At 39.1% G+C, this 24,403-nt stretch overlaps 1 protein-coding gene across 1 annotated transcript in view; it reads left to right on the top strand.

The window, feature by feature from the left end:
• Nucleotides 1-24,403, top strand: part of NAA25 (N-alpha-acetyltransferase 25, NatB auxiliary subunit) — a 73,242-nt gene that overhangs the window by 13,626 nt on the left and 35,213 nt on the right. Inside the window, exons 3-11 of the mRNA XM_044244252.1 lie at nt 524-662; nt 3,549-3,667; nt 8,962-9,036; nt 10,219-10,326; nt 10,802-10,880; nt 15,259-15,370; nt 15,969-16,058; nt 18,026-18,195; nt 21,224-21,336. Coding sequence (XP_044100187.1) covers nt 524-662; nt 3,549-3,667; nt 8,962-9,036; nt 10,219-10,326; nt 10,802-10,880; nt 15,259-15,370; nt 15,969-16,058; nt 18,026-18,195; nt 21,224-21,336 — 1,005 coding nt within the window. The remainder of the gene's footprint in view (nt 1-523; nt 663-3,548; nt 3,668-8,961; nt 9,037-10,218; nt 10,327-10,801; nt 10,881-15,258; nt 15,371-15,968; nt 16,059-18,025; nt 18,196-21,223; nt 21,337-24,403) is intronic.

Genomic DNA, 24,403 nt, shown 5'->3' on the forward strand with positions numbered 1-24,403 from the left:
GCATTGTATGCTCTATAGACTGACAGCCAGGTGCCCCTGTTGTGCCATCTTAATATTACTGAAATAGAAAAGAATCTTTTTTTTTTTTTTTTAAAGATTTTATTTACTTGACAGAGAGAGACACAGCGAGAGAGGGAACACAAGCAGGGCATGTGGGAAGAGGGAGAAGCAGGCTTCCCACTGAGCAGGGAGCCCAGTGCGGGGCTCCATCCTGGGACCACGAGCCGAGCCGAAGTCTGATGCTTAATGACTGAGCCACCCAGGTGCCCAGAAAGAATCTTGATGCGCTGAAATTTTTAGTAAAATATGGTTTACTTGATTAGCAGCCTAGGTGTACCTTACAACTTATCTTGTGTTTTCAAGTTGGCCTTCTTTGGCTCTTTTTTTTTTTTTAAAGATTTTATCTATATGACAGTGAGGGAACACAAGTACAGGGAGCAGGAGAGGGTCCCCTCTGAGCAGGGAGTTTGGCTTAAATTTTCATTTCTGTCCTTTTAAAACTAATGTTTTTCCTGTGTATCAGGTTTTAAAGGCAATTGGTTTACAGAGAACTGGAAAGCAAGAGGAAGCCTTCACCTTGGCACAGGAGGTGGCGGCCCTTGAACCCACAGATGACAACTCGCTACAGGCACTGACTATTCTTTACCGGGAGATGCATCGACGTGTGTTTCTTTTTACTGTTTTTAATACTGAGCTGAAGTTTTTGTTTCTTTCTTTCCTTTTCTTTTTTCTTTAGATTTATTTATCTATTTTAGAGAGAGAAAGCATGTAAGGGGGGGAGGGGCAGAGGGAGAGAAGAGAGACACTCTTAAGCAGGCTTCATACCCAGCTTGGAGCCCAAGGTTGGGCTCCATCTCATGACCCTGAGATCATGACCTGAGCTGAAATTAAGTTGGACTTAATTTGACTGAGCCACCCAAGTGCCCCAAAGTTTTGTTTATTTCTGTTGATTCTGTATTTGTTTCTTTTTTGTTTGTTTGTTTTTTTTAAGATTTTGTTTATTTGTCTTACAGAGATCACAAGTAGGCAGAGAGGCAGGCAGAGACAGAGGGGGAAATAGGCTCCGAGAGCCTGAGCAGAGAGCTGAGCAGAGAGCCCGATGTGGGGCTCGATCCCAGGACCCCGGGATCATGAACTAAGCTGAAGGCAGAGGCTTTAACCCACTGAGCCACCCAGGCGCCCCGGATTTCTGTATTTGTTCATTTGACTTATCACTCATGTTTTGAGTGGATGGCGATAGGCAAAATAATGCATTGACCAGGATTTACAAAGACTGCAGGCAAAAAGGATATTTTACATGTATAGTACTCTGAATTGGAATGAGAACTTGAGGTCAATTTATGACATTTTGATTTACTAAATGGAAGAGTTCCCTTTTTTACTATTTGATATGGAAAATTTCAGACATAAAAAAAAAAGGCAGGATAATAAATCTCACTATCCACCTTAAGCGATCATGTCACATGGCAAATTTTATCTGTATCCCATCCCCCTGCTAGATTATTTCTAAGCATATTCTATGTAGTCTACCATTTCACCTGTAAATAAAGTTTTTTGTTATTAATTCTCAAATCTTTTGTTATGGAATGGTATATATCTTCCATAGTACATATTATAGAAGGCACATTTTACATAACACACTAGAATACTTGGTATGGAATAATGAACATTCATGAATCCACCAACCAACTTAAGAAACAGAGCATCCCCTATACTGACAGATTCCTATGTGTTCCCTGTCAGTTTCACTTCCCCTTTTACATTCCAGCAGGTACTTGCTTTCTTGAATATATTTTATTATCTTGCTTTTAAAAAATCTTTATCACATTTGTTTTTCTAAGTAATACTTTATTAATTTTGCTCAGTTTTGACTTAAAAAGTTTTGCCCTCGGGGCACCTGGGTGGCTTAGTTGGTTAAGGATTGAGTCCACAGGGACGCCTGGGTGGTTCAGTTGGTTGGACGACTGCCTTCGCCTCAGGTCATGATCCCGGAGTCCTGGGATCGAGTCCCGCATCGGGCTCCCAGCTCCATGCGGAGTCTGCTTCTCCCTCTGACCTTCTCCTTGCTCATGCTCTCTCTCACTGTCTCTCTCTCAAATAAATAAATAAATAAAATCTTTAAAAAAAAAAAAAAAAAGGATTGAGTCCACATTGGGCTCCCTGCTCAGTGGGGACTCTGCTTCTCCCATGCTCCTCACCCAACTTGTGCTGTCTCTCATTCTCTCTCTCTCAAATAAATGGGTAAAATCTTAAAAAAAAGTTTTGCCCTCAAACCGTCATATTGTGTACCTTAAAGTATACAATTTTTGTCAGTTATTCCGCAATAAAGCTGGAAAGAATAAAATTTTGCCAACCTAGTGGATAGAAATGTTACTTTATAGTTTTGTTATTCATTTTTTTAAAAGATTTTATTTATTTGAGAGAGAGCGAGCGCACGCAAGCAGAAGGGGAAGGGGCAGAGGGAGAGGGAGAAACAGACTTCCCGTTGAGCAGGGTGCCCAATGTGGGGCTTGATACCAGGATTCTGGGATCACGACCTGAGCTGAAGGCAGACAGACACTTAACTGACTGAGCTACCCAGGCACCCCTTGTTTTTCATTTTTATAAAAAGACAGAAGTTAAGAGTTGGGGATTATATCTGACTATTTAGGGATTATGTTGATTGAGAGATACGGTTTCTCCCCATGTTTTTTAAAAAATCACTTATTTCACAAATACTGAATGTTTCTCTGTGAAAAGTATTGTATCCAAGTCAAAGATGAAAGGGGGTCTCTCTGCCCCTGTGTTACTCACAGTCTGTAAGGGGAAATTTATGGGTAACTGGTTGACTCAGTCAGTAGAGCATGTGACTCTTGATCCTTAGGGTCGTGGGTTCAAGCCCCACATTGGATGTAGAGCTCAATTAAAAAAAATAAGGAAATTCATGAAAGAACTGTATTCTACATTATGTGTTAATAAATGTTTTAAGAGACTTACTTACAAAATTTAAAGATGGCAGAAGGAAGCTGTGATCAGACTGGGTGGAGGTACAGAGACGGTGTACGGTGTTCAGGGAAGGATTACATTTGAACTTTCACAGTTCCTTGCAGTGAGGATAACGTTTGAGCTGGGTCTTGGTCTTGGATGATGTTCACTGAGTAGAAAAGAGAGGAAAGGAGAATCCAGGCAGAGGGAACAGAGTAAAGGCAGAGGAGGGAACAGAGTAAAGGTATGATACAGCACAGGGGTTCTGGTGGAGCTACGGATAGTTCAGCGTGCTGGAACACTAAGTGCTGTGGGAAATAAGTACGAAGGAGACAGAGAGGCTGAATCCTGAGGGGTCTTACTTCTCTTGTAAATGTGTTGGGAGGCCTGAGCTATTTCATGCTTCATCAACTAACACCCAACCAAGAGAAGAGTAATAATCAGATGAGGCAAAACAAATACTTTCTTCTTCCTTAGTGACAAGAGACATCTAATTTCCTCCAAAGGGGGGAAAAAGTTAAATGCTATTAAGATTTAAGGTATGCTTCAATAATTAAAGAATATCCTATTTCTCTTTATCCTAGCGGAGTTAGTTACAAAACTCTATGAGGCAGCTGTGAAGAAAGTTCCCAATAGTGAAGAGTATCACTCTCACCTCTTCATGGCTTATGCCAGAGTGGGCGAATATAAGAAAATGCAACAGGTAACTTGATTCCAAACCTCCTGGACTGTGGGATTTGCCATTAGATACAAGTCTCCTTAAATGCGACTTAATTATAGGAATGTGTGTGCATGTATGTGGATGTTTGCATCTGTGTGTAGAGCTGAATCTGTGTTTGTGTGTGGAAATCAGGGATATACTTTCTTTGTGTGTGTGTGTGTGTGTGTGTGTGTTTGTGTGTTTTAAAGATGAACTATATTCAAGTTCTTTTTTTATTTGGGGGAAATCTGGGTGTTCTTTGGTGCCCTGGCAGTATGTTTTCTTTGGTTCTGGTAAATTGGCTTCAGATTGTCCCAGTGCATGAGATTGCTGTTGTATTTTCAGAAAATGAGCAGAAATCCCAGAACAAAAAATGAACAGACTATAGAAAGATTAAAGTTTGCATCTACTTTGTAAATTTAACTCCTTGTAGCCTGTTGAGATTTTTATTTTTATTTATTTATTTATTTATTTTTTAAAAGATTTTATTTATTTATCTGACAGAGAGATCACAAGTAGGCAGAGAGGCAGGCAGAGAGAGAGAGAGAGAGAGGAGGAAGCAGGCTCCCTGCTGAGCAGAGAGCCCAACGCGGGACTCAATCCCAGGACCCTGAGATCATGACCCGAGCTGAAGGCAGCGGCTTAACCCACTGAGCCACCCAGGCGCCCTGTTGAGATTTTTAAATCCACTGGGGAAAACTCCCCACTCTTTGGATATCTGTCTTTTTCGCCAGAGGTAGCTTATTCTCCAGTTAGCACATTTTAGATGTTCCATGTATTTAGATGTATGTGAAGAAGTCCATTTGGAATAGTGGGTGGGTAAAGTCAACATCCCAGAGAAGTGAAACTGTTAAGCCCATAAAGGGTTATGATGTCAAACTAGTGTTTTTTTAGAAATGGCTTTGTTTGTGGTTATGATTTTTTTCTGAAAGCAAGGCTTTCTTACTTGTGTTTTTGTTTTGTCTTATTCTTTACTTGAAACATCAGACTATCACAGTAGATAAATTAGGGAGCATGGAAGGTACTATATTGATATAAATCCTTTCTCCTTAAAATTAATCTTTGTATTTGTTTATAAAAGTTTTTAAATGACAAGATTTTTTTCCCCCAAATAAAATTTTTTGAAGATGTTTTATTGACTGATGGATTTTATTCTCAGGAAAAATACGCAGAGATTATAATTTCTCTTTTAATGTAAAATGAGTATATATTTTTAAATTGGCAACAGTAACTATGTATGTAAATCTTTAATATCATTTTTACTTCTGTGCTTGCTTTGGCAGCACATACACTAAAATATTTTTACTTCTAGGAATATGTTTTAAGTAAAATATATTAAATGTCCATTAATATAGGTGGAGTTAAAGGAATTATGCTTCATCCACATGGTAGAATAAAATGCAACAGCCCACTTCGCCTCGAATAGTACTGTGTCTCTGTCTTATATGTCTAAGGGAATGTACTAAAATGTTACCAGGATATAGGCCTATGATACTTTTCTTTCTCTTAATTTCTTTTTTTTTTTAAGTATATGTTAATTTTATGATCCCACAAAACATATTTTTGAACTATGTTTATTATATATACATGCAGTAAAATAACAAAAAGGACAAGTATGTGCAATGATAATATTAGGGTAAATTTTGAACGAAGGAGAAAGTTGAACTTTACATGTTTGCAGAGATACACATATACTTTTGCATCCTGCTCTTTGGAGCCACTGCTTTGATGTGGCTTAATAGTCACTAATCCTTTGTATGTTGTAGCTATAGCTTGTTTTTTTGTTGTTTGTTTTAAAGATTTATTTATTTGAGAGAGAGAGAGTGAGCAAGAGAGAGAATGGATCAGGGGGAGGGGCAGACGGAGAGGGAGAAGCAGACTCCTCTGAGCAGTGAGACATGGGGCTTGATGACATGCGGCTCGATCATAGGACTCTGGGATCATGACTTGAGCCAAAGGCAGACACTTAACCAAGTGAGCCACCCAGGCATTCTGTGATAGCTTGTTTTACATTCTTCCATGCTAATATATTGGAAGAATGGAGCATTCCAGTGTTCAATGTTTCAGAATGAAATGTCTTATTTTTGTTTTCCTCTTTTGCTGCTTAAGATAGTTAAAGTTTCTTAGTTTTTGTGTATGTTTATTTTGAAAGTGGTATGTCAGTCTGGGTAGAAGGTAGGTTACAAATTAAATGTCATGTTTCTTGAGCATGAGCATTTTTGTTTTGTTCATTGTGGAATCTTCAGTGCCTAGAATAGCATCTACACAATAAATTTTTGATAAATGAATGATTTGCATTAACTTGTGGAGGTAAAAAAGTGAGGGAAGCCAGGGAATCAGAAAACTTAAGGATTTCTGCTGTCCCAAATGGCATCTCTGGCAGGTAATATTTAAAATCATCTTTTTTTTTTTTTTTTTAAAGATTTTATTTATTCATTTGACACAGAGAGAGAGAGAGAGAGATCACAAATAGGCAGAGAGGCAGGCAGAGAGAGAGGGGGAAGCAGGCTCTCCACTGAGCAGAGACCCTGATGCAGGGCTCAATCCCAGGACCCTGAGATCATGACCTAAGCCAAAGGCAGAGGCTTAACCCAGGCGCCCCTTAAAATCATCTTGAATGAAGATTTGTTATGGGTTCAAAGGTGATTGGACTTTTCTTTTTCTATAAATGACATTCCTTCGTTTGTTTGTTTTTTGACATCCCTGTATTGTCTCTCCAGTTCACAGCAGTGTTTTTTATTTTTTAAAAAGATTTTATTTACTTATTTATTTGACAGACAGAGACTACAAGTAGGCAGAGGGGCAGAGAAAGATTGGGGGAAGCAGGCTCCCGGCCAAACAGAGAGCCCAATGCAGGGCTCGATCCCAGGACCCTGGGATCATGACCTGAGCCGAAGGCAAGAGGCTTTAACCCACTGAGCTACCCAGGTGCCCCCTCCCTTTTTAAAGATTTTATTTATTTATTTGACAGAGAGAGAGAGCACAAGCAGGGTCAGAGGCAGAGGGAGAGGGAGAAGCAGACTCCCTGCAGATCAGGGGAAGCCTAATACAGGGCTGGATCTCGGGACTCCGGAATCATGACCTGAGCTGAAGGCGTGGCTTAACCAACTGAGCCACCCAGGTGCCCCTCACAGCCTTGTTTTTTAAACTTGTGTGTCTTCAGAAGTTTTCTGTATCAGCAGAGTATTCAGTGTTTGCAGGCATGAAATGTTTGTCTAATTTTTTTTGTATGAAAAGTTCATATTAATTTTATATTCTCCTTTTTTATTTCTGTATTTCATTATAAAAATGTTTTCTTTCCCCAGATGGTCAAGTAAAATTGGTTTTCTAGCACTTTTCATTCCATTCCTCCAGGGTTTGATGTTAGAAGCAGGGACCTTAAGCTATCTTAGACTCTCCTTTTTTTCATTGTTCTTTTTTTTTTTTTTTAAGATTTTTATTTATTTGTGAGAGAGAGAGGGAAAGCAGGGGAGAGCATGAGCAGGGGGAGATACAGAGGTAGGGGGAGAAGTAGACTCTCCACTCAGCAGGGAGCCTTAGGCAGGGCTCCATCCCAGGACCTTGAGATCATGACCTGAGCCAAAGGGCAGATGCTTAACCGACTGACCTCCCCCCCCAGGTGCCCTTTAGACTCTCCTTATTCTGTATTGTCCATTTTGTCTCTAAATTATCTTGACTCTTTCTCTCTAGTGTCTTTGAGGTCTCTTTTCTTTTGATCTACCTCATCCTGGTTTAGTTCCTCATTGCCTCATCTCCTATTTTTTTCCTTCATGGTACAGCTAAAATACTCTTTCTAGAAGAAATTAGATGTGTACATGTCCCTCCCTTACTCTATATAACAGACTCCTTTTTGAGTACTTCACAACCAGGTTATCTGCTACCCTTTGGCCCTTTTCCCCTACCACTCCTCTTAATCCTTATTTATAGCCAAATATCCTATTTTTTCTTGTCAACATGTCTTTTCTTTCTTTAATATTTTTGTTTAGATTCATTTTGCTTCTACCTGGAATTGATTCACTCATTTAGCCGCTCACCCCAAATGTTTGTATTTGTGTATATGTATTCTTTTTTTTTTTTTTAAAGATTTTTATTTATTTATTTGACAGAGAGAGAGATCACAAGTAGGCAAAGAGGCAGGCAGAGAGAGAGGGAGGAGGAAGCAGGCTTCCCACTGAGCAGAGAGCCCGATGCGGGGCTCGATCCCAGGACCCTGGGATCATGACCTGAGCCGAAGGCAGAGGCTTTAACCCACTGAGCCACCCAGGCGCCCATGTATATGTATTCTTAACCCCATCTTTGCCTATAGACATTCTGTTCGACCTTTAAGGTTCATATGAAGACTGCTACTTTGAAGAAGACTTTATGATTAAATTCCCTTCCCTGCTTTCCTTTAAAGAAAGAAAAAGAAAGGAATGAACAAACTTAACCATGCCTTTTTTGGAAACAAAAAAAGGATTGTATTTTTGTATAGGATGTTTATTTTTTTGCCAAGTATTATTTTAGTCATTTGACTGTTTGTCTTACCACTTTCCCTAGCTTTTAAGTGTGTTTGGGACCAGGACTCAATCTTTGTATCATGGGCAGGTATTAATAGACATTTCCTTCCACTTAATAGGGACTCCGTGTAATTTTTCAAGTGGATTGAAGATAGGCAAAAGATTAAAAAAAATGGTAACAGAGACAATTAGCTAAGTTCTTAGAATTGATTACTAATTGGCTAATTATGGGCAGATTCTCAGTTATACACGAATAGATCTATTTTGTTCCTTGTTGCCATGTCCCTGCTTTTAAGTATTTCATATTGTACATTTCACAAAGAAAGGGTTCAGTTCTAGTTAATGGTATTTTGAAAGAACCTGATTGTTTTCCTAACCTAGGAATTACTATTTTTTTTAATAATGTCAGAGTTAAGTTTTCTGATTTTAAGTTTAAATATACTGTCTGGATTTTTTTTATTTGTTTTACTATAACTGGTTAGTACAGTATTTTTAGGTAAGTTTGCTGGTGTACATTCATAAGCCAAATTGTGTTTGTTGGTAATCTGTCAGAACCATATTGGATTACTGTGCTTTCCAAAAATAATGGCTTTTAATTTGAAGAAATCTGGTTCAAAAGGTGAAATATTCCTGATGATATAAAAATTCACCTTTGTGATTACCTATATTGGTATCCATAGAAAATATCCATCAAATCACTAGGCACTTAATCACTAGGCACTTAAAGTAACTATCTAGATCTTTAATTGCCCTCTGTATGATGTTTTCTAAATTAAATATTTATGGCTCTCTGTCTTTCAGGCTGGCATGGCTCTATATAAAATTGTCCCCAAAAACCCTTATTACTTTTGGTCTGTGATGAGCTTAATTATGCAAGTGAGTATGGCATTTAGAATGGGATTGAGATTTGTTTTTATTTTTGTGTATAGTTATTTGTCCTTGTCTTCTGAACAGCTTGGGTAATGTGTTGCATCATGTGTCAAACAGAGACTTTACATACTGTCAGTTGACTTTCTGAGTTGGGGGGTTTGGTATTTATTCCTCATGAGTTGGTATATCGGTTTATTTGGGTGTAGCACAGACTGTATTTCCCCTGAATCTTAGATCCATTACTGGATTATTTAATGAAGAATGAGCCTTGAAATATTTGATATTTTGCTTGAGGTTTTTCTTTAAGACAATACTGTTTAGTGAACATGTTATTGAACTGGATGGTTTTGTTTTACCAATTCTGGTTTTTGAACCTCAGTTTGCTCTTCTGCAGAATAGAGATCCTTATCTCCCAGAGCTACTGTCAGGGTCAAAAGGAGATAGTGTGTAAGAGAAGATGGGAAGGAAAGAGTTAAAATGTAGCAGTTAAGTCAGAGAGGCTCTGGGTGCAGATAGGTTTGCGTATACTGGGTTCAGGTCATGTCTTAGAGAGCTGTTGGGGAACCTCTTAGTTTAGCTACGAAATAAGCATGATAGCTACCTCGAGCTACTGAGCTCTGAGCGGAATCTCAGGCAATGTTAAAATTATTAATATGCTTTGATTTTAATTATCAATCTAAGATAATCTTAATTTTCGAAGCTAGTTAATACTAGGCTATATAAATGGAAGGTATTGGCCTTTTCCCTCCAATATGTGAGCATCTCAAAAGGACATCTGAAGGGCTTTTCTCTTCAAACACTTGATGATACCCTTTACATATAATGAGCAGTATAGGCATACCCCCTCTTAACATAGTTCTAGAAAAATGTATGAATAACCTATTTAAAAGTTAGGCCATTTAAAAGCTTATTTTAGTTTATATAGGCCATTTAAAGTTTATACAGGCCATTTAAAAGTAATGGTGGAAATCCAGTTTGTCAAAAATGTATAGAATAATGAATCTTTAACAAATCTCTTCTAAGGCAAACCTCTCTAATGTATCTTCGTGGCAAGTTCAAATTAGGTCTAATTTTTGATGTGGTGAACGATAATTATGTGCTGGGGTCATGGTAATGGTCTGCCTGGTAATATAAATAGTGCAAGCGGGGGAGAAATTAGAATGAAACATTTATTTTTTTCTCTTATAGTCTATATCGGCACAGGATGAAAACCTCTCAAAAACGATGTTTTTGCCCCTTGCTGAAAGAATGGTAGAAAAAATGGTGAAAGAAGACAAGATAGAGGCTGAGGCTGAAGTGAGTAAGGGAAGTCCTACAAAAGCCCTACTTTTGTATTCGCATGAGTTTGATATTGCTACAATATTATGTATTATAGTATTACAGTATTACAAACTGCTGTCTTACTCCAGTTAGAGAGCTGGGTCCTCATTCTTGCCTTTTTTATAAATATGAAGTTTAGGCTTAAGTATAATGAACATTCTTACTGCTGATTTCATCTCATTTGAAGATAGTGTTCTTTTCTATTGATATTTTTAAAATTAAATTAAATTAAAATTTAGTTTTTTTGAAGTAGGCTGTACACCCAGCATGGAGTCCAAGGCAGGGCTTGACTTCATGACCTTGATATCAAGAGCTAAGCTGATACCAGGAGTCCGACATTTAACTGTCCAAGCCACCTAGATGGCCCTAGATAACTTTTTAAAAACATGCAAGCGATTGTTCTTATTGAAAAGTTTTGATTGTTGCATTTCTTACTTGTTTTTTCTGTAAGGTTGAACTTTATTATATGATCTTGGAACGTTTGGGAAAGTACCAGGAAGCCTTGGATGTTATCAGAGGAAAATTAGGAGGTAATTTTTAAAGATTTCTTAAAGTTTTTTTCCTTCTATTTAAACATGAAAAAAATATTTTTAAAGATTTTATTTATTTATTTGAAAGAAAACAGAGAGAGGAAGCACAGCTGGGTGGACAGAGGGAAAAGCAGACTCCCTGCTGAGCAAGGAGCCTGACTTGGGGCTTGATTCTAGGACGCTGCGATCATGACCTGAGCAGAAGGCAAATGCTTAACTGACTGAACCACCCAGGGTGCCCCACACATGAAAAATATTTATTGTGGAAAATTTCTTCCTTATACAGAAACATGAACCTTTAAAGACATAAAAAATCACTTGTTTAATGTTCTTCCAGATTTTCCTGTATGTTAGACATTTACTTTTAGAAAATATTTTATTTTTTAAAGATTTTTTTATTTATTTGTCAGAGAGAGAGGGAGACAGCACAAGGAAGGGAATAGCAGGCAGAGGGAGAAGCAGACTCCCTGTTGAGCAAGGAGTCTGATGTGGAACTTGATCCCAGGACCCTGGGATCGAACCTGTGCCAAAGGCAGATACTTAACAACTGAGCCACCCAGGCATTCCTAAGTAATATCATAAAATTAAAAATAATTCATGGATTCAGTAAATTTAAGATATGTGAAAGAAAGATGACGCCCCAGATCTCCAATCCTTTGTCCTCTAGGTTCTTTGCCAGTTAACTTGTTCTGTGTATCCTTCTATAGATGTACTTTCCCCCTCCTTCTTCTTCCTCTCAGTTTTTTCTTTCTTACTTTCTTCCCCCCCCCCACCTTTTTTTTTTTTTTTTAAGATTTTATTTATTTATTTGTCAGAGAGAGTGAGTGCACAAAGCAGGGGGAATGGCAGGCAGAGGGAGAAGCAGGCTCCCCTCATCAAGGAGCCCGATGTGGGACTCCATCCCAGGACCCTGGGATCATGACCTGAGCCAAAGGCAGATGCTTAACTGAGCCACTCCACCCCCAATTCGCGATTCATATTGCGAATTGAGAAGGTACTCTACCTAGCTCATAGAGTAATCTTATTCAGCTGACACAATGTTTCTTTTTTTTTTTTTTTTTTTTTTAAAGATTATTTATTTATTTATTTGAGAGAGAGAGACAGTGAGAGAGAGCATGAGCGAGGAGAAGGTCAGAGAGCGAAGCAGACTTCCCATGGAGCTGGGAGCCCGATGTGGGACTCGATCCCGGGACTCCAGGATCACGCCCTGAGCCGAAGGCAGTCGTCCAACCAACTGAGCCACCCAGGCGTCCCATGACACAATGTTTCTATTAAAAATTTTTTTTCTTGAAGATCTTTTAAAATTAATTAATTAATGTTTGTTTATTTTTTAAGATTTTATTTATTTGACAGAGAGCACAAGCAAGGGGAGTGGCAGGTGAGGAGAGGGAGATTTTATTTATTTATTTATTTATTTATTAGGGAGAGAGCAAGAGAGTGAGTGTGAGCTTGGGGAGGAGCAGAGGGAGAGAGACCAGCAGACTCCATTCTGAGTGTAGAGCCAAGTGCAGGGATCAGTCGCAGGACTCTGAGATCTAGACCTGAGCTGAAACCGAGTTGGACGCTTAAACAACTGAGCCACCCAGACATACCAAGCTTGCTTGCTTGCTTGCTTTCTTTCTTTCTTTTTTTTTTAATATGTTCGACACCCAACATGGGGCTCAAACTCAGAACCCCGAGATCAAGAGTCACATGCTCTACTGACTGAGCCAGCCAGGCGCCCCTATGTCAAACTTTTTTTTTTTTTTTTTTTGTGTTAAAGATTTTATTTATTTATCACAAGAAATCACAAGTAGATGGAGAGGCAGGCAGAGAGAGAGAGAGGGAAGCAGGCTCCCTGCTGAGCAGAGAGCCCGATGTGGGACTCGATCCCAGGACCCTGGGATCATGACCCGAGCCGAAGGCAGCGGCTTAACCCACTGAGCCACCCAGGCGCCCCAAACTTTAATGTTTTTTAATCTGATAAAACATTTACAACTTTTATTTAATTCTGAGGGAGGATAATTTTTTTTATTTGTTTAAAAGCCATTATATTTTCTTTGAGATGCTTTTCTTTTTTCTTTTTTTTTGGATTATTTATTTAACAGAGAGCACAAATAGGCAGATCCACAGGGAGAGGGAGAAATAGGCTCCCCATGGAGCAGGGAGCCCAGTGTGGGGCTTGATCCCAGGACCCAGGGATTATGACTTGAGCTGAAGGCAGACACTCAACCCATTGAACCACTCAGGCACCCCATCCTTTGCCTATTTCTTTCTTTCTTTCTTTTTTTTAAGATTTTATTTATTTATCTGACAGAGAAAGATCACAAGTAGGCAGAGAGGCAGGCCGAGAGAGAGGAGGAAGCAGGCTCCCCGCTGAGCAGAGAGCCCGATGGGGGACTTGATCCCAGGACTCTGGGATCATGACCCGAGCTGAAGGCAGAGGCTTTAACCCACTGAGCCATCCACGCGCCCCCTTTGCCTATTTCTGAAAATGTGGTTAATCGTAATGATTTGCAAGAGCATTTTATATGTTAAAGAAGTTAGCTCTTTTCCACTGTAGTGAAAATACTTCTTCCCTTTTTGTTGGAAAACTTAAATGTAGGAACTTCATAGATTGATGTAACCATTCCCCTTTGAAGATGTTTATGACAAAGATTTAGGTTTCTAACAATTATCCTTTTTTTTTTGAGAGAGAGAGAGAGAGATAGAGCAGGAATACAAGCAGGGGGAGTGGAAGGGGAGAAACAGTCTTCCCAACGAGCAGGGATCCCAATGTGGGTCTTAAAGATTTTTTTTTTTTTTTTGACAGACAGAGATCACAAGCAGGCAGAGAGGCAGGCAGAGAGAGAGAGAGAGGAGGAAGCAGGCTCCCCGCTGGGCAGAGAGCCCGATGCAGGACTCGATCCCAGGACCTGAGCCAAAGGCAGAGGCTTTAACCCACTGAGCCACCCAGGCTTCCCTTTTTTTTAAAGATTTTTTTTTTTTTTTTGTGGGTCTTGATCTCAGAACCCTGGGATCATGATCTGATCGAGGGTAGATGTTTAACAACTGAGCCACCCTGGTGCCCCACATTTACCCATTTTTGATGATTTCCTTAGGAGAAAGTCCTAGAAATCCAGTGTCGTTTTGACAAGCCTGATTTTTAATTATGCCTTTATAGTCCTTGGGGGAATCTAACTGTAGATGAGTAGCCTCAGATTTCTCATTAGGAATCATTAAGAAATTTTATTTCAGGGATGTCTGAGTGGCTCATTCGGTTAAGCATCTCCCTTTGGCTCAGGCCACGGCCCAGGATCCTGGGATCAAGTCCCTCATTAGGCTCCTTGCGTAGCAGGAAGCCTGCTTTTCCCTCTGCCTGTTGCTTCCCCTGCTTGTCCACTCTCTCTCTGACAAATAAATACAATTTAAAAAATAAAATAACTTTATTTCATACAGATATGTATAATCTTTACTGTGTGTGGTCAAAAAACTAATGCTGTTAACTAATTATATAAAATGAGCAGTTTTGTTATTTCTTTTTTTTTTTAAAGATTTATTTGAGAGAGAGAAAGGGAGCATGAGTTGGGGGACAAGGGAAGGGGCAGAGGGAGAGGGAGAAGCAGACTCCCTACTGAGCCTGACCCCATGGGCTAATCCCAGGACCCTGAGGGTGCTTAACCAATTGAACCACTTAGCCACCACTCCCCGCTTTTTTTTTTTTTTTAAGATTTTATGTATTTATTGTTTTAATGTTGCTTATCTTTAATTCTTTAATTTCAGCCTCCTCGCAGATGGGTGAAGTCAGCCTTTCTGTTTTTACCCAGCTGGATTATAGTTCAGGATAGTTAAAATGAAGATTATCTGTAGGAAATTCATAATGTGGTTGTTGGTATCAGTAATTTGCTAAGCTGTTCTGAGAGGTCGGGGTAAATCTCATTTGGTCAGAAACAGTAGTCATAGATTTTCTGTTCCTCGCTGTTGGGAAAGTGTTTGATTCATCTCTGTTCATTTTTGTATTGCTTCTAACTTCTCACCTGGCTCATCCCATTCCAGTCCAAGCTCATTCAACGTTTATTTTGTATAGATGCGAAGTCTGTCTATGGACCAAATATACTAGTTCCTAAATGCTTTTGGGGTTTTATAAGTGTATCCCATGTATTAGATCCACATCTCAGTACATTCTGGATCCTTGTAGTTTATAGGAAAAATGATTATAAAAGTTTAGTATCAGAAATTTACTTTTTTCTTTTCAGAAAAATAGTCTTTAATAAGATAATAGTTGGTATCTACTAGTGGTCCCATTTTCTAAGAGAGGGAATAAGAAAATGTGACATTTTCCTTCTTGTGTTTGGACTTTATTTTGTTTTCTGTGGAAAAATGAAACCAGCTTACCAATTTTTATAACTTTTAATTGTAGAGAAGTTGACGAGCGAGATTCAGAGTCGGGAAAATAAATGCATGGCTATGTATAAGAAGCTGAGCAGGTGGCCAGAGTGCAATGCCCTTTCCAGGCGCCTCTTACTGAAAAAGTGAGTAGATGGTTCTCTCTGGGCCATGAGACTGGAGTGGGGCTCTCAGGTGTCACTACTGAATTTTTTTTTTAATCTGTTGTCTTTTATATTTCCTGGGCATAAATCTTGCAGTAGTATGGCCTAGGTATTTTTAAAAACGTTTTTGATGAAACTTTATCTTTCAGTAAAGGGGTGTAATGAAACTTACGCCATCAGAGTGCGAAGTATTACATCTTCAGAATGAATGCTAAAAATCATTAATTTGTTAAATTCAGTATTGGTCTAAAAGAAGCGTGTGTTGTGTCCCTCCCCTCTTCCCCGCCCTCCACCACCAGCTGCCCATTTTGTGGAAGTACTAACATGGGAGTTTTCTGTTAAGAATATTAGTTTTCTGGACCTGTTTATTTCATTGAAGGAAGTAACTTTTTCCTAAAAGTTTTTTACTTTGAACATGCCTCTCTAATTCCCTTTTCGGGTGGCAGAGGAAACTCAGAGGGAGGGTTGGGGTTCTCCTAGTGAAGACTAAAATGTAACCTAAAAATAGTATCATGGTTCCTAGGACAGACTTGTCACAACTTGGGTTTAATCCTGTGTGCACCATTCAATCTGATTTTAGCTCAGATGACTGGCAGTTCTATCTGACTTATTTCGATTCTGTCTTTCGACTGATTGAAGAGGCCTGGACTCCTCCTGCTGAAGGTGAACAGTAAGTTGACTCCTTTCCTGAATTACAGTGGCACTTTTTAGCATGGTGTAGCAAAATGATTTCATTGGAAGCCTAATAGAATTCTTTTTTTGGTCTCAGTAGTGTGTTCCTTTCAAAGTAAGATATCTCATTTTTTTACAATTACAAAATAAATGAATGTAAGAAATCTTAAAACTAAGTGCAGAAATGTATGGGGTAGAAAGTGTTCCTAAATACCTTATCACCCCAGAAATAACATTTTCCCCCACTTTTATTGAGATATAATTGACTCAGAGATAATTTTTTTTTTTTAAAGTAAGTTCTATGCCCAGTGTGGGGCTTGAACTCACAACTTCTTTTTTTTTTATAGTTTGCATTTTAAAGATTTTATGTATTTATTTGACAGAGAGAAATCACAAGTAGATGGAGAGGCAGGCAGAGAGAGAGGGAAGCAGGCTCCCTGCTGAGCAGAGAGCCCGATGCAGGACTCGATCCCAGGACCCTGAGATCATGACCTGAGCCGAAGGCAGCGGCTTAACCCACTGAGCCACCCAGGCACCCCAAACTCAAGACTTCTGAACCCACGATCAAGTCGCATGCCCTGCCTGCTGAGCCAGCCATGTGCCCCCAGAGATAACTCTTGATGGCAGTTAATTGTCCTTTCTTTCAGATTTATTTAGTCAACAAACTAATGTAATTATTCTCATTATTTAACATAAAAATGCAGTTATATTAGACATAATGGTTTGCAACTTGGTATTTTCTCCCTTAAAATATATCTTGGGCATCTTCCGTATATGGTATATATAGATTTGTTTCATTCTTTTTAGTGACTTAAGAGAACTCCACTTTAAAGATGTAATTCATTTAACCTATTCCCCATTGATGGACTGATGAACACTTGGATTGTTGCTGGTTTCCTTTTTTTTTTCCCTTTGCTATTCTAGACAAAAACACAAACATAAATGGGATCTTTTTAAAAAGTAAGGATTTAAGGTGGTGATGAGCTGATGCTTACTTTGTAATATAAACTGAGTGATCTAATTTTCTCAGCCTTCATTCTTAAAGCAATAAAGTAAAATTTACTTAGATTTTTTTAGTCAGGCAATATTTTATATATATAAAGTTATCCATTCTTTCTTTTTTCTTTTCTTTTCTTTTTTTTTTTTTTAAAGATTTTATTTATTTATTTGACAGAGAGAGAGATCACAAGTAGGCAGAGAGGCAGGCAGAGAGAGAGAGAGAGGAGGAAGCAGGCTCCCTGCTGAGCAGAGAGCCCCATGCGGGACTCGATCCCAGGACCCTGAGATCATGACCTGAGCTGAAGGCAGCGACTTAACCCACTGAGCCACCCAGGCGCCCTCTTTTTCTTTTTTTAAAGATTTTATTTATTTATCAGAGAGAGAGAGAGAGGGAGAGAGAGCTAGCACAGGCAGACGGAATGCAGGCAGAGGCAGAGGGAGAAGCAGGCTCCCTGCCAAGCAAGGAGCCCGATGCGGGACTGATTCCCAGGACGCCGGGATCATGACCTGAGCCGAAGGCAGCTGCTTAACCAACTGAGCCACCCAGTCGTCCCTCTTTTTCTTTTTTTAAAAGGTTTTATTTATTTATTTGACAGAGAGGGGGAAGCAGGCTCCCCGCTGAGCGGAGAGCCCAATGTGGGGCTTGATCCCAGGACCCTGAGATCATGACCCGAGCCGAAGGCAGAGGCTTAACCCACTGAGCCACCCAGGCGCCCCTCCATTCTTATTTTAAAGAAAGAGGTAGAGGTCACAGTTCAGTAATCAGGTGCCAGAATTGGGAGTAACCCTTTGCCATGTTAGTTGTCAGAATATGCTCATAGTTTTCTTTCACTCCCCTACTATTCTATAATTATCAGAGTGATTTTTATTTTTTAATTTGTTTCTTGAAGTCAATTTGGCTTCACTTTTAAGTTTTAGGATGGACAGTAGAGGTACAACATACCTTTTCCCATGTTTTATACCTAGCTCTTTAGAAGGAGAAGTGCATTATTCTGCAGAAGAAGCTGTGAAGTTTATAGAAGATCGGATAACAGAAGAATCTAAAAGTTCACGCCATCTCCGAGGACCACATCTTGCTAAACTTGAACTGATTAGACGTTTAAGACGTCAAGGTTTTAATGATGAGTACAAACTGGGTAAGAACCCTTAATATGATTTGGGAACTTTGGAGAAGATACAGGGATGCCCTCCATACCCAAGCGCAGTATTCATTCTCTGAGGTCTGTGATGATAAAGTCATGCTTGGGAAGCAAGTATCTTCATAACCTGAAAATATTTACTCATGAATAGATTACTGTTCCATTATCTCTCAATTATGTCTTCAACTCGACACTAGCATCTCTTCCTTTTTCGCCAGCGTCTTTATCAGGCATTCTTTTTTTTTTTTTTTTTTTTAAGATTTTATTTTTATTTATTTGACAGACAGAGATCACAAGTAGGCAGAGAGAGAGAGAGGAGGAAGCAGGCTCTCCACCGAGCGGAGAGTCCGACGCGGGGCTTGATCCCAGGACCCTGGGATCATGACCTGAGCCGAAGGCAGAGGCTTTAACCCACTGAGCCACCCAGGCGCCCCTTTATCAGGCATTCTTTTTTGACTCAACATTAATGTCAAAATCAGTTTCACAGTATAATAGCCAGTTTTGTAAAAAAGTTTCAAGATTTCATGAAGTGGATGAAAGGTTTCTTGAAAATCTGCTTCAAGCACTCACATCATTGATGAAAGAACATCTGGCAGAGTTAGAACAATTAACAGTTAAGAGAAAATTTATAAGGACAATGACAAGATAGGAGGAAAACATGATTCAGATAATAAAGCATGAAGAGAGGCCTTCAGGAAAGTTGAGGAACCCCTTAGATGTTTTTTTGAAAATGATGGATCTCATATTATGCTAATTCAGTTTTGTTGGAAAATGGCACCCTTCCCCTCAAAAAGCAGTAATTCTTTGCTCATACTAAGAATTAGCTTATGGTTTAGTTATAGCCTAAATTTTAAGATAATAAACTTTCTTAATTTTTTATTTTCATTTTTTTAAGATAAAGTTCCAAAGAAACCGCCCCCCCGGCCCTTATCGTTATGAAAATTTGGTTCTCATTAAAAGAGGCTGCTTTTTGGCACCAGTTGTCCTGAGATGAGCACTTCCAGTATCTAAAGATACTTCTAGTATCTTAGATCATCTCTGTTCATTTTAATCATCTAATTAATGCTCTTTGCAGCTTATTCTTTTTTTTTTTTTTTTAAGATTTTATTTATTTAAGAGAGAGACAGTGAGAGAGCGCATGAGAGGTGAGAAGGTCAGAGGGAGAAGCAGACTCCCCATGGAGTGGGGAGCCCTATGCGGCACTCGATCCTGGGACTCTGGGATCCTGACCTGAGCCCAAAGACAGTTGCTTAACCAACTGAGCCACCCAGGCACGCTTTGCACCTTATTCTAAAATTAACTGTGGGCTTCTCTCATTCCTTCTAGAATTTTCACAACCAATTTTGAACTCCATGTTGACTTCTTTATGTCTACTTCAGGAATCTTAGTCTCACAGAATTGCCAGTGAAAATTTTCGTTTGATCCTTAGCTGATCCCCAGGAAATGTTAACATAGATTCCATTGTTTCTTTCCAAAGTTTGATATAAAAGTATTTGGATCTGTGTTGGCACTTGCTGTGTCCATTTCCTGTCTTTCTCTTCCTTCTTTCCACCCTGCATAATAGAGATTTGTGTTTATCTAGTTGCCACTGTTGTTGTTGTTGTTGTTTTTTGAAGTAAGCTCTGCCTGCAACATAGGGCTTGAACTCACAACCCCAGGATCAAGATTCACATGCTGTATCGACTGAACCAGTCGGGAGCCCCTCCACAAATTTTTTTTTAAGATTTTATTTATTTATTTGAGAGAGAGCACAAGGAGGGTAAGGAGCAGAGGAAGAAGCAGACTCCCCGCTGAGCAGGGAACCCAACACAGGGCTCAGTCCCAGGACCTTGGGATCATGACCTGAGCTGAAGGCAGACACTTAACCAACTGAGCCAACCAGGCGCCCCCACAAAACTTTTTTTACGCGGATCAGTAAGTGATTCTTAGTGTCTTGGATCAGCATCCTTTGAGAATCTGATTAAAGCCGTGGACTTTAGTTCTCTGAAATGTGGACAGAAACCAAGACCTAAAATCTTACAGAAACTCTGATTTAATTTGAGAGCATTTTATTTTTTATTTATTTTATTTTTTGTTTTTAAATTTTTTTTGTTTTTTAAATTTTTTGTTTTTAATTGTGTTTTTAATTTGAGGAAAAATAAAAGGCACTGGTAGTTTCTGTAGATCCATGTTTAAATTTTCCACAGTGAGTGATCTTGTTGGGAGTTACTGGCTTGGTACTCTTCCCATTTTCTCTTGTGTTGTGCATATGAAACATTCCCTTCAGTTAACATTTAATACTTCCAAGAACTGTGGAAAGAAGCATATTTGTTTAATGTTTCTATATAAACTTCAGTCTTTATTTAAATTTTAATGAAAACTTTTTAGGTATTTAAACTTTAATTAATGAAAAGTGTCACATTTCCCAAGTATAATAACAAGTAAACTAGTTGAGATTGTAAGATTCAGCTCCTTTTTAAAATACTTGTTTAAACGGGCAAGCCATCCTGCAGCCCTCATTGTTATTCTCATTCAGGTATTCAAGCAAAATTTTATTTATTTTTTTAAAGTTTTTATTTATTTATTATTTGAGAGCTGGAGATGGGGCAGAGGGAGAAGCAAACTCTCCATTGATCAGGAGCCTGATGGAGGGCTTGATCCTAAGACCCCGAGATCATGATCTGGGTTGAAGGCGGATGCTTAACTGACTGAGCCACCCAGGTGCCCCATCAAGCAAAATTTTAATTTAATTGAAATAAATATTTTTTGGGGTGCCTGGGTGGCTCAGTGGGTTAAAGCCTCTGCCTTCGGCTCAGGTCATGATCCCAGGGTCCTGGGATCAAGCCCTGCTTTGAGGTCTCTGCTCAGCGAGGAGCCTGTTTCCTCTACTCTCTCTGCCTACTTGTGATCTCCGTCTGTCAAATAAATAAATAAAATTTTTAAATTAAAAAAAAAAAAGAAAAAAAAGAAATAACTATTTTTCAAATCAGACCTCTTAAATTTGCAGAAGCAAATGTAGTGATTTCTTTTTCTCTCACTCTCTTAGGCGATCCAGAAGAATTAATGTTCCAGTATTTTAAAAGGTTTGGGGATAAACCTTGTTGTTTTACAGACCTCAAGGTGTTTGTTGACCTGCTACCTGCTACACAGTGTACAAAAGTAAGTACAGTACAGAATTCTGTTGGGTACCTATATTACTTGTAACTAGGTTAAATCTGTGTGTGAGTGATGAACACGAGATGCCAAGGTAACTGCTCTAGTAAGCCAAGGACTCCAGGTGCTAATAGATTAAGAGATGATTTCTTGTTAAATTTAGCCATGAAGGGGCGCGTGGGTGGCTCAGTGGGTTGAGCAGCTGCCTTCGGCTCAGGTCATGATCTCAGGGTCCTGGGATCGAGTCCTGCATCGGGCTCTCTGTTCAGCAAGAAGCCTGCTTCCCTCTCTCTCTCTCTGCCTACTTGTGCTCTCTCTCTGTCAAATAAATAAACAAAATCTTAAAAAAAAAAAAAATAAATTTAGCCATGAAGAGAATAAGCCTCTGATGGATAATTGGATTGTCTTTTTGTTTTATGGTGTTTTTGTTTTGTTTTGCTTTAAGATAATTACAGATGTACATGCAGTTATAAGAGAAATAATATAGAGAGCTCTGTATAGCCCATTCCCATTTTGCCCCACTGGTAACATCTTGCCTAACTGTAGTATAATACCATAATTAGGAAATTGACATTGATACAATTCACTGACCTTGTGGAGATTTCAGCAGTTTTACATCTGGGTGTGTACATGTGGTACATTAATGTGTATTTAGTGCAGTGTATTGCACGTGGACTCAGTGACCCCTGCCAGCGTCAAGATACAGAACAGTTCCACCACCAGGATCCCACGTGCTACCCCTTTTTACCCGCTGCCATCTCCCTGTACCTTCCCCTTTCCCTGTCTCTTTGTCCCCTGGCAATCATTAATATGATTTCTATTTCTGTAATTTTGTCATTTTAAGAATGTGTTGTAATAGAGCCATAGTATATGTAACTTTCTGAGATTGACTTTTTTCCTCCCTCAGCATAATTCTCTGGAGTTTCATCCATGTTAATGTTTCAGTAGTTCATTCTTTCGTACTGCTGAATAGTATTCTGTCGTATGGATGTGCCACCATTTCTTTATAAACTGTTGAAGGACTTCCAGTTTCCTGTTTTTGGCTGTTACAAATAGAGCTGCTGTGGACATTTGTGTGTGGGTCTTTTTGTGCGAACTTGTGTCTTCATTTATATGAAAAAAATGCCCAGTAATGTAATGATAGCTGCTTGTTTAGTTTTTTTAAAGAAATGGCCAAACTTTTTCACAGTTGCCATTCCAGTTTAAATTCCTGTTAGCGGTAAATGAGTGGATCTAGTTTCTCTGCCTCTTCATCAGGATTTAGTGTTGTCACCGTTTTTTATTTTAGCCATTCTGGCAGGTATATAGTGATTTTAATGTGTAATTAATTCCCTCTTGGTTAATGGTGTTGAACGTCTTCTCATCTGTTATTTGCCAGCTTTATATTCTCAGTGAAATGTGTTTCTGTCTTTTGCTCCTTTCATAGTTCGTTTTTGTTTCTTTACTGTTGCGTTTTGAGAATTTGGATATTCTAGATACAGCTCTTTTGTCAGATACGTGGTTTCACATATTTTCTCCCGGTCTCTCCTTGTCTTTTCACCCTTTAATAGGATCCTTTGCAGAGCAAGGTTTTACATTTTGATGCCCTTATTTTAATAATTTTAGATTTATAGAGAAGTCACAAAGATAGTACAGAAAGTTACACTATAGTCTTAACCCTTGCTTGTTAGTATCTTAAATTACCATGGTGTACTTGTCAAAGCAAGACACTGGTACACTATTATTAACTAACCCCTAGATTTTATTTAGATTTTCCCATTATTGTCCTTTTTCTGTTTGGTGATCTAATCCAGTGTACCACATTGTTGTTAGTTGTCATATATTAGGAGTTTTTGCTGTAAATGAACCAATGTAAATTTCTTACATAATGAAATGGGGAAGCTTATCTTTAGATTCCTCATCCACAGCAACATGTACTGGGTCAGATTGCTCACCTGTTGCTGGGAACTTCATACCCTGTTCCACAGTATGAGTTTTTAGTGTTTAGTCCAGAGTGTCCCTGATAATGGGCAGGTGGAGTACTCTACCAGTTGGAAGAACAGTGTATGTGGGGTAGGATAGAGCGCCATGTAAAGAAATAGTGGCATGTATAAAAGTCCATGATTTGATCAGTTTTACTCATAAATACCTCTGTAATTAGTGAAGGTTGCAGCGAAGCCTTCCTATCACAGGGTTGCCACCACCTGTTATTCCAGAGTGCCTTCTGTCACCCCCATAGTGGAGGTTACTGGAGTATTTGTTTGGTGGTTTTATGTTCAGTCCACAAGGTTTGACGCTTGGCAGTCTTGAGGGTGACGTATCTAGGGCAGATGGAGCAGTGCTTTTCCAAACTGGTAAGTAGCCAATGATCTCTCGGTTGTGAAATGACTGTCACTATTCACTTTGGTTTAGTAAAACTATTCTTGGAGTGCTGTGTTTACAGGGCTCAGGTCAAGCTTTAGAAGTTTCCAGATCAATTGTAGGATATCCAGAAAAGGAGTTCTGGGTTGTAGGAGGACTTGAAAGCATAGGAGAGAGAAATGGAAGAGAGGTTTGGTCTGGTGAGGACACAGTCCTTCCTTTCTCATAATTGAAAAGCTCCCGTACAAAAAGGGAATGAGAATTGGGGTCTGTAGGAAGTTGTTACAGGGAATTCAGAATTTGGCCAGTGGAAAAAAGGTCTTTCTAGTAGTTATATTCTCTAAAATACAATGTGTGAGTTTCGTGTTAGTAGAGCGATTCAAGCAGAATCTAGAACCGTCTGGAAGAGATTTTTTCAGTTAATATTTGTTGCTAAGTGCTAAGATTTGCAACAATTGATCATGTCTTCCACTGCTTCCCATCTTAAAAGTTGCAGCATCAACTAATGAAGCTGCATTAAAGGGACAGTTAATTACCCTCAGCTGAGATTCATAAGGGTTTGCTAATGTATATCTAGTATAAGCTCTACTGTATTAGTATGTTTGAAACTACAGGAGGTCATCTCATGTGACCTCCTGTAGTAAATAATCTATTGAGTTGAACCCTCTAGAAATGCTGGAATACTAGCAGTGATGGGTAGTCCTTGTTCTCTGAAACAAAGGATTTAAAGCTG

The sequence above is a fragment of the Neovison vison genome, chromosome 3 (assembly GCF_020171115.1).
Source record: "Neovison vison isolate M4711 chromosome 3, ASM_NN_V1, whole genome shotgun sequence".
Classification (NCBI taxonomy): Eukaryota; Metazoa; Chordata; class Mammalia; order Carnivora; family Mustelidae; genus Neogale; species Neogale vison.